Source organism: Pinus tabuliformis, chromosome 9, assembly GCF_031772625.1.
Source record: "Pinus tabuliformis cultivar Carrire ecotype Pingquan chromosome 9, CPIR1, whole genome shotgun sequence".
Classification (NCBI taxonomy): domain Eukaryota; kingdom Viridiplantae; phylum Streptophyta; class Pinopsida; order Pinales; family Pinaceae; genus Pinus; species Pinus tabuliformis.
The window spans coordinates 743,473,624-743,485,163 of record NC_142307.1 but is presented as its reverse complement, the minus strand read 5'-3'; the positions used below and the strand labels follow the sequence as shown (position 1 = coordinate 743,485,163).

The 11,540-nt window shown below is 33.4% G+C and overlaps 1 protein-coding gene across 1 annotated transcript; it reads right to left on the bottom strand.

Moving 5' to 3' along the window:
• Positions 1-735: 735 nt before the first annotated feature.
• LOC149150853 (uncharacterized) lies at positions 736-2,936 on the bottom strand. Its single transcript, XM_089439872.1, has one exon. It carries the CDS (start codon positions 2,604-2,606, stop codon positions 822-824), a length of 1,785 nt encoding a protein of 594 aa, XP_089295998.1. The 5' UTR covers positions 2,607-2,936; the 3' UTR covers positions 736-821.
• Between the last annotated feature and the right edge of the window lie 8,604 nt (positions 2,937-11,540).

Here is an 11,540-nt window from a genome sequence, read left to right as displayed (position 1 = left end):
TGATAACGGTGATGAGTCAAATCGACATTCGCGGATAGCAGCCAGAGATGGTTGTCTTCACTGTTGACACCTGAGTTTGATAGGTTTTGCCACCTGCGGAAAAAAAAACAAGATATTTATATTTGATGAATTTAAATTTAATTTTTAAAATACCAGAAAATAAAATTTATAATTTTTATATGTAAATAATGAGTCATTAATTCCAATTTAATAAAATGATTATTATAAAGTTATAAAATTGAGTGCATTTTATCACTCATATAATCCACCTTTGTTGCTTTATTGGAGGCATAATCAAAAGTTTGTGACAGTGACTTGTCTTTTAAATCTTCAAGGTTTCTGTTCTTTTGATTTAAATCCAAGGGTTATGGATGCATTGAATCTTCCTTTTTAATGAAATGACTTGGTACTGCTTGACTTTAATAGAATTTGTCTGGATGCAAATACAGCTTCTTTTTCCAGAACATGTACTCCTAGACTTTAACAGAATGTCTTTACCTGATACTTGACAGAATTAATGGAAATTTCATAAATTCCTCACATCACAAGAATCGATCGATGTCGACTTTTATTAGTTCTTGTTGTTGTAATTGATCTCTGCAATTTTATTGACCTCAAGATGTTCCCGAGGTTTATCCAGTGGACAGTTTCTTGATTCGATTCATCGGCTCTTAGATATGGACAGATTTGATTGTGAAATATCAGACATTTTTAAATGACCAGAAACAAAAACAGTTAAGGCAGAACAGAGTCTTAATAAATAAATAATTATGACACTAAAACTGACAAACAAAATGAACATGAAACTGATCTGAACTTGTTCACCCTTTCCTGCACAGAGGAAGAGGCGATCCGCAGAGACAGTCGTTCTGAGCAAATGCAGCAGCAGGAAAAATATTCAGTGGTTTCCCTTGAGGAATTTCACCACACAAATGATTATATCTGAAATTTACATGCTGCAATTTTTTCAAACCCAACATCTCTGCAGGGAGCCCTCCACTGAAACCATTTCTTGACAAATCCAACCATGTCAGTTCAGATAACTGGCCTAAGCTCTGGGGCAACTTGCCGCCTAAATGATTTTTGGATATGTCCAGATGCTTCACAGAGGTAAGCATCGAGATGGAAGCCGGAATGCTCCCGGTGAGCATATTATTGGACAGATCCATCCATTTCACCCTTCTTTCTCCGTCAAGTTCTGGAATGCTGCCGGAGATCAAATTGTTGGACAAATCCAAGAAATCAAGACATCCGCCGGGGGAAGAACAGGCACCAGAGATATCGTACAAGATGTTTTTAATGGATCCGTAAAGCTGATTTGAGTGCAGATCAACCGTGCCGATCAATTCCGGAAACGAAGCCTCTGAGAGATTCGATTTCAGATAGTTGTTGGACAGAAAGATTTTTTCTAGCTGAGACATGTTCTTGAAAATATCCCCTATTTCTCCGGTTAGGTTATTATCAGAGAAATCGATAGAAGAATACATGGAGGTCGCCGTAGGTTTCCAGTCGCTCAGACGCCCACTGATACCGCAGCCCGCCAAATGCACGTCGGACATTTCTTTGCGCGTAATCCAGTCGGGAATGCGCCCAAGATTCAGCTTATTATAGGAAAGATCGAGGCTCAGGAGAGCCGAGGCATTTGCCAGAGAAGGCGGGAGGGGATCAGAGAACAGGTTTCTTGAAAGATTCAGGTACCAAAGCTTTGAGATGTTAGAGAGAGCTTCGGGAATCGTACCTTGGAGGAAATTGTCGTTCAGTGATAAACTGCTGAGGGAACTTAAACGTCCAAGCGATGAAGGAACTGGGCCAGTTAGCTGGTTTCTTGCCAGGGAAAGCTCTAAGACACTAGAAAGATTTCCCAGTGCGGCCGGTATAGCGCCCGTTAAAGCATTGGTTGACAGGTCAAGAAATGATATATTTCTGAACGAGCCTAAGAATGCCGGGACGGGACCGGAAAGAAGATTATCACTCAAATCCAAGAACAGCAAGCTGCCGAGATTCTTTATCGACGGCGGAATGGTGCCTGACAAGCGATTTTTGGCGAGATTGAGCTGTATTAAGCGCTGCAGATTGCCCATGGAATCCGGAATTCGGCCGCTGAGACGGTTGCCGTTGAGGGAAAGCGTCTCGAGCAGCGATAATTTTCCGATGGACGGAGGAATTAGGCCGGAGAGCTTATTGTTCTCGAGATAAAGCTGCTTGAGATGTGAAAGATTTCCGATCGTGGCGGGAATCGATCCCTCGATCTCCTTGAATCCATTGATTACCAGGACTTGGAGGAAAGCGAGGTTTCCCAGGGAAGGAGACAGAGTTCCACGCATGTACATAGTGTCGTTACTCGATTCGTGGTTCTGTAACTCCAGCTTCACGACGCGCCCGTTCTGGAAATCGCATTCTACGCCTTCCCAGCCAGCGCAGCAATGGTTACCGCTCCATGAATTAAAGATCTCTGATTTGTCTTCGACGATGTGAAATTTAAAGCTCACCAGGGCCGCCAGATCTGCTTCCACGCACTTTCCATCCATTTCGACATCTTCGTCTGCAGAGTAAACACAACTGATGAAGAACAATAATACGATACAGGATCCATACCGGACCTTCATTCTCAGACTTTGAAATAAACAAAAGACTTTGGCTTTGGCTTTCGGGGCTCAAGAACGGCTTCGAGAATTGCTGAGGCTCAGCTTTAACTGTCTGAACTGAACCGAAGACTGTATATATAGAATAATGGAAAATGGAATGAAGATGACAGGCACATGCTCTGGGTTCTGGGTGTTAATCCAGAGGCTGCGTTCTGTCAGAGATGTTTGTCAGTGGAGGGACAACAATTGCATGGAAATTGATGATGAACGTGCAACCGTTCTTCGAACAGAGGCGGGCCCTTCCCCCATCTTATCTGATATAATTGATCGAGGCTTCTGAAAGTTTTTCAAATTTTGAGTCAGTTTGTGATTTGAAAAACTTGACCGCTCAAACAAAAGTCGGTGTTAATTGTATTCACGTTTTGGCCATGGATTGGGCTGCTCATCAATTCGCATTCATAGATTACATCCTTCATCCTTACAAGCTAGCCGTTCATGGCGCAACGGTCTCAGTCTCAGCAGTTTGATACTGTACCAAAGGAATCTGACCAAACGAGAATTCACCAATTTTGGTGGTTTTACACGGGGTGAAATTTAAACCTAGATTTTGTTATCTACATAATTGTTGAAAATTTTTAATTAATTTTTTCCAAATTTCATAAAATTTCTTTTATATATATATATATATTCATAATTAGCTTATAGTTTTCCCATCCATTTGTATCTTTCAAACTGCCCATCCAAAGAGTAACTCCTAATTAAAAATGATTATTCATATATACAATGAATAATTAAAATTAAAATATATGATTAAAATTCATATAAGTATAATTTTATTTTAATTTTTTTAATTTTTAATATTTTAAATGTCTAATTATAAAAGGTTATATTTTAAAAATTATATAAGTATATCTTCTATGTGAATTTATATAGTTTTAAAATAATTATGTTAATAGGTGTGTTTATTTATGGAATAAGATTTTTTAAATTTTATTTTAATTATCAATGATTATTAAATGGATAGTAAGAATTTTACTCTCCACAAATTATAGAATATTTATTATAGTATATAGAAATCAAAAGTTGAAAATTATCTTAAAAGTAATTATGTCTTTTTAATTATATTGATTAACTAAAAAATATGTCATATAAACAATTTTCTTTTGAAGTGAGTTATGGTTTTTTTAGTATGTGGTATTGAGAAGTCATTATATTGACGCATAGTATTGTAACAAAGCTTATTTATATATTAAGAATCTCCATGATAAAGTATGGGTACATCTTCATGGTTACTAATTTTGTTCCATGTTTTTTCAAATGTGTATATACATGTTTAACTTACATATTAATTTTTTTAGGAAGACATACATACTCTATCCCCCTCTAGTTTTGAACCTGTACCCTCTTAGGAGGAAACACATGCTCTTAACCATTAAGCCCACTCAAATTGTATAATAATTTAAAATAAAATTATAAGTTAGTTAGTTTTTATGTTTGTTTTTTTAGTAAGATAAGATATATGTTTTGATGATTATTATAGATTGATGTTTAGTAACATTTATAAACCCTTTAATCTATATAGCTAAAATGATTTTATTATTTTTAATTTTTAATAAATTAATAAAAATACAGTAAATTTCTATTAGGATGTAAAGTTTTTTATTCTTATACATATGTGTAATATGTTGATGCAAATTGTTTTATATATATATATATATATATATATATACTTCCTTGGGTCATTATCTCTTTATACTTGGTCATTATCTCTTTATACTTTATTTGGCATGTTTTAACATTTTTTTTGTTTTCATTACCTTGTTTCTTTTTAACCAAACTCTCTAATACATACTTTAGGTTATTGCTTTAAATTGTATTTTTTTGTTTTTTAGTCATCTACACATTTCTTATCTTATCTTAGTATTGGCATTTGGTCTATGTTATAATGCATTTTTTTCCTTTAGAGAATCAATCCATTATTTATTTCAAAAACTGGCTTTTTCTTGATCCATCTTTATTAATTCAATATTCTTCTATTTTATCCAAATTTCTAATACATCTTTTTTTATTTTATAATATTAATCCACTATTTATTTCCACTCTAAAAATTATATGCCCCATCTTCTTATTCAAATCCCTTTCAAGTTCATAATGTTGCCCCTATTTTTGGTCCACTTCCCTTATATGAATTTAACCCACTATTAGTTTATCATTTGCTTTTCCATGAGTTTGACCTACTATTTGTTTTTTATTTGCTCTTCCTTGTTCATCTTTATTTATTTGCTCTTCCTTGTTCATCTTTATGTTCTCTTCCAAATTCACATGAATTTGTTTATATATATAGTGATCTTATTTTTTATATAGGTATGATTAATTTTTTATATTTATAATTGTTTACCATTTCTATTTATCTTATTTTTATTTTTTTTAGCTTATCTTATCCATTTTTATATAGAAAATTTCTCTTATTTTTATTTTTTTTAGCTTATCTTATCCATTTTTATATAGAAAATTTCTCTTATATGTGAATATTTGTATTGTATTAATGAATTTTTTTAATTAGTTAATTATTATTAATTAATTTCAAGCTCACAATTTTTTGAATTTGGCTTGTCCATCTTTCTAGCACACTTTATACATCTACTTATTTGCTTCAACACTTACTTTTATTAATTCATATCCTTACATATTTATAATTATCTTTTTTCACATTCTCTTTAGGTTAGCATGGTCTATATCTTTATACCATTTCTCTTTCATTAATATATGATTCATTGTCTATTTCTATACTTTTTCTATGCTCATCTCAACACAAATGCCTTCTTATTAATGTTTCTTTCATATTTTCCTTATCCATGTTTATGGTGTATTTCTCTTAAATGATTCATTTATGTGTCAGTTATACTTGGTCATCTCCACAGATGTTATATTCATTTTTATATTTCTTTTAAGTTTAGCTTGTATAATGCATTTAGTATTTTGTATTCCTTTAATATGTATAATACATTTCTCTTCTTTAAATTAAATAAGTTATTTTTAAATAGTGTGAAAATCTAGCATAATTCAATTGTCAAACCAATAATGGGACAGTGATCATTGGCTATGCGGGAATGTAGGATGACTCATCATTGTTATTCAAGGAAAACCACACCACCTAGAATTACTTAATGGTGGTTTGTAAGAGGGCAAGCTTTCACTCTTAAGAGATGCTTTCAGGTCTTATGCCATTAATCTATTCCATTACACCTAAGAAAGATGAACTCTTACCAAAAACAATTTTAACACATACTCCACGCCCGAAATTAAATTAATTAATATTATTACACTATTTTTATTATTTTTATAAACATTTTTTTATAGTTCAATTTTTTAATTTAATTTGTGCTATAACTTAAATAAACCATTTATTTTTTCATTTATTCTTTCCCAATCATTTAATTTTTCATTTATTTATTATTTTTTAAATAATCACCTTTCAATTATTTTAATACAAAATTTGGAAAGGGCAAACCTTCTACCAATGTACTTACCATAAAAGTACAAGAGAGTTGTAGGAAATATTTTATAGAAAGTGAGGAAGGAATGGAGAATTGAATTAATGAGGAAATAGTCGATGGAAAAGAACTTTGTAAACATGTGAGTGAGTGTGTGTTATAGACATGTTATATGTCTTGTGGGGCCTCACATTGCCGGTTGATTTCTACCGACTAGGATAATGCTTTTCTTGCATCGATTTTGTTTTGTATGTTCCTTTGATGGAGGAGGCTACACCTTTTCAAAAAGGTAACGTTCAATAAATTAAATTCATGTTGCTTTTCGATATGTGTACCATTATTAAATCATATCAATTCCGCGTTGTTTAACTACCACTGAAATTATTTTTAAATAAGTTAGCGAATGACAATTTTCGGATTCAATCTATTTAGGGTTCAAATTAGACTTTGACATTGATTCACATATTTACCAATAATATTTTGAAATCTCGAATTGAACTATTAATATCTTTATTTCAATTAGTTCATAGAAAAAATTAATAGACATTTAACCCACCTCATACACCTTGCAATATTTAATTAGTTCATAGAAAAAATTAATAAACATTTAAGCCACGTCATACACCTTGCAATATTTAATGCGTATTTTGAAGAGAGTACAAACGTATGAAGTGACACGTAAGGAATTTTATTGAGATTATTACGTTTCATAGTAATAAATTTAGGCGTTTTAATTAAGTTCAAGGTTATATGATTGTGTTAACCTCGGTGCAAGCAATTGACAATGATTTTTGTAGGTTACAATTTCATGGTCCTCCCCCTAATCTTTGGTGAGAAGAAACGGTTATTTCTTTTGCCGTTTTCCGTTTTCGTACGTGGCTTATCGCTCCTTTAATAAATAAATAATGCGAAGGTTTTAAAATTATAACGCGAAGCCTGGAATCCCTATCTTGATTCAAATTATTCCGCGGTATTTGTAAAGAATATCTTCATGTAAAACTTTTTAGTAATCGGTTTGTCCTACGTGTTCTCATCATTCAAACCCATTCATTTCTATTGTGTACTCTGATCATAATTATCAATTTATTTTTTTTACATACTAAGTGAGGTTTAGTTTAGATTAAGGTTAATTTTAGGGTGGGATGAAAGACTATTTATTCACATATTTAAAATATTGTCATTAAAATTGTAAAAAAATTTGTAAAATCTAAATATTTTTTAAAAGATTCCCAGCCATTTATTTCTATCCACTTACATAATTTTATTATTTTTAAAAACAGATTTGTTTAGAATCCAATATTAAAAAAATGTATAATTTATTTCATTTATAATTATAATTATATATATAAAACAAAATATTTAAGATAAAATAATTATATATTAACATATATATAAATTAAAAGAATAAATTTATTATGAATTTTTATTTTATTTTATTTTATTATATGATTATTATTAATAATTATTTAATTTTAAGGTTATGATGAAGTTATAGATCAAATTAGCTTATGAAATGCCTATATTGGTGGGAAAGAGATTTTTTATTGTACAATGATTTGATTGCTAAAGTTTGTGGAAGTGTATACACTATAGTCCTAGTGTATAAGACCCTTTTGCTTGTGAGACAAGAAATCTCAAATTCCATAATGATTTGACTTTTAAAATAAATGGAAGTGTACATACTCTACTAATTTAAACATGTGACTTAAGAGATAACACATATAATTAAAAAAAAATCATAATGTGTTTAAAAACGATATGTAATTCCTTCAATATTCAATACACTATTTTGACACACACAAACATATATATATATATATATATATATATATATTTAAATTTATATCAAAATTTAATAATTTTTTTATAAAAATAAAATTTTACATTAAAAAATTATAATATTACAAAATAAAATACTACTGGATTGAACTTTAATATCACTTTGAATCTATCTTTTTAGGGCATGTGAAAGATCCTATAAAGCAATGCTTCAAAGCAAACCAATTTGAATCTTCAACATGTGAAGATATGAGCTATGAGCTTTTGTTTTCCATGTTGACTAGTTTTATGTTATTTAAAAATGTAATAATTTTGATTAGTTTTATATTATTTAAAAAATATTATTATTTTTTTTTTTCTAAGTATTAAAATCTTAAAAATCTTATTAAAAATATGCATGGAATCTGGAATTATTATTTGGTAAATTGTTTTCCTATCTGCAAGAATATTTTGTAGCTAGATGGTTGATTTCAAGATAATTTAGTTCCCTTCCTGCAAGTAGTGTATCTCTTGTCTTTTCATGAATTGATCCAGTAGCATTTACAAGTTAATAACATTTACAAGTTGAGGTTTAAAAGGAATTTTCCTTTTTGTCATTAGAGCTAGCTTATGAATTTCACCTTCATTAGTTAGTTTCCTTCTAATTCAATAGAAAGAATGGTCTTGGAGCAATATTGATCAAATGTCCTAGTTGAGGGTGGCATGAGTAGAATCCCATCTACTATGTATATAACATTGTCACCTCAAATTCTGTACGAACCCTCAGTTGATAAATAGAGTTGAGGATCCCTTGGGAGTTACAACACTCTTGGTGCAATACGAGGGCTCACCACTTTTTGGCATCATTGTCGAGGAGGTGTGTAGGTAGATGTTATTCCTTCTTAAGCATTATTTTCTTTTTTGCATTCATTTTTGAAAAAATCACATAAAAGAAGAAAAAAAATTCTTCCATGCCTCATAGGAATAGAGATACTAAAGAAAAATTCTTACCAAACACCCCACACCCTCAAATAGTCAACCTTCACTCTTCTTCTGTGACTATCATCTTCCCCCTCTGACTACAGGGGAGTTAGAGGACCCTTTAGGTGAGAAACTCGAGATCTTTGAAGAACCTATTAGGGAAGAAGAAGAACCCATTTCACCTACACAAACCATGGCTGAAAATAGGAAGAATGAGGTTTTCCCTATTAGAGAGACTAATGGAGAGGCTAGAATAAAGAATATAAGCCCTACTGCCCTTCCACACATCCATGGCTTAACCTCTGATGATCTTGATACTTTTATGTTTCAATTTTTTGTTGCCTGCAAGACTTATGACTATGCCTCCAATGACCAGAAGATGAAGTAATTCCACTCTACCCTTAAGGATGCAGCCTTGCGTTATTTAATGGGTCTGCCTGGGGATAGCATCACTACCTAGGCTCAAATGCAACAAGCCTTTAATAACAAGAATAGGGACAACTAAAGGTCCAAAGCAACCAAGGAAAAAATATTTAGAATGATTCTTAGACTTGATGAATCCCTAGAGGACTATGAGGAGAGATTTCAACTCAGTTACAAGAGGGCCAAATACATCCTTGATCCTAACTCACTCAAGCTAGTCCTTCTCAAAGGGATCAGGGAGGACGTGTTGGAAACCCTTAACATGTTTTCTAGGGGATAATCTATTAGTTATACTATGATGACACCACAATAGTGTTCAAAAATCACTCTAAGGCTGCTAGGAAGAAGGGTAGGGCTAGTCAAGGCTTGGTCAGTTCCTCTCCTTCCACGAAATCCATCGAAAATGAGATTGGGAACATGTTGGAGGACTTTAAAATGAAAATTTTCATACCTTTTCTTTGCAAATGGATATCATGCAGATCCAGAGAAGACAAGAGGAATTAGAGAGAGCCCTAGCTATTTTCTGTCCTAAATTCACTAGAAGGCATCCCAGAAATGAATGTTTATTAAATGTCATAGAGGTATGCTAAATCTGTGAGGAAAAACATGGAACAGATAAATGTCCTTATTTTCCTGGTTTAAAAGTTTTATACCAAGGGGTATAAGGTGGGGTTGAGGAACTCTGCTTTATAAATCAAAGGAGGCCTCAAGGACCTCATCCATACCAGCAGGGCATGCAAGGTGCATCTTACTCTTATTACCATCCCAACCAGAATGCACCCTTGCCACCTTGGTACTCTTCCACTCATCCATCATGGTCCACACCTCCTTATTGGCCTTATTCTCCTCAATATCCTCCCCAACTTGTCAATCAACCATTTCAACCATATGCTTTTCAACCTCCTCAATGGAATAACCCGTCACAAGGTTGTAGGCCTCAACTCAACCATCCTCCTACTTTACTACTTCCACCTCCACCTCAACCACAAATAACTCATCCTTCTCCACCCAAGCAACCTCAGATGCCTGCTCAACCCAATTTGAGCCTGAATAACATGCAAGCACAATAGGTCTACATTAGAGAGACATCATACCCTGCCTATCCTGTGGAGATTCAAGAAATGAACCTTAGGTCTGGAAGAGTGCTTCCAGATAAGAAACCTCCATCTCCACCTGAAGAAATTGAATAGGAAAAGGAAGAAAGTACCCCTCAAGTGAATCCACCTCCTTTCCCCGATAGATTGATCCATCCTAACCAGCACACCCCATAAGAGACTAAACTTCTGGGAGAATTGAAGAACATATGTGTTAAAATACCCATCCTCCAAGCTATTAAGGATGTTCCCATCTATAATAAGCTTATGAAGGAGAAATGTTTCAAACACCACAGGAGGAGAAAAAGGGACACCTCCACCATCAATGTTATTGATCAATTATCTGATTTGATGTTGGGAGAATGATTTGTCCAAAATATTTAGACCCTCGAATTCCATTAGTATATGTGCACATTGATGGGTTTATCATACGTTGATTGTTCTTGGGGTTGCCATCAATGTGATGAATAAAGAAACTATGCTAGAATTAGACCTCCAAGGAGCCTTAAGAAAGACCACTATTGTGATGCAACTTGCAGATAGATCCATAGTGGCTCCTGAGGGAGTTGTTGAGGATGTAATGGTCTTTTGGTCTTAATTGACTTTTGGGAGTTTCTTACTGACTTCTTGGTTCTCCAACCCAAAACCAAATTCAATGGTTATCCTCTCAGCTTGGGAAGGCCATGGTTAGCCATGGTTGATGCTTATATTAGTTTCAAGGCTAGGAACATGACCATTAAGAATGGGAATTTATACAAACAATTGGTATTGTACCCTCCTTCTCAACCATCCATTGAGCATGACTTACCCTTGTGGCTAGAAGAGGAGGAGGAAGATGAATTGTATCATACAACATCCCATCCAATTTGTACCCTAGATGATATTATAGGAGGGGGGAAACTTGATGAAGATGACCTCATTGACGAGATCCTACAGATTCAACCCCCTAATACCATGCCTCTTGATGAGCTTGTGAAAGCGTCTGAGAGTAGTCCTTGGACTGAATTATGCTTAGTTGACCCAAGTCCGGCCCATGTGAAAGTTGTAGAATTTGTTCCATCTAGAACCTAACCCTCTCTCTCAACCAACCAAGAAAAGAAATTGTTCAAGATGTTGAGAGAACACTTAGATGCCTTTACTTGGAACTATAAAGAAATGAAGGGGGCGCATCCCTCGGTTTGTACTCATCACATCTACATCAAGGA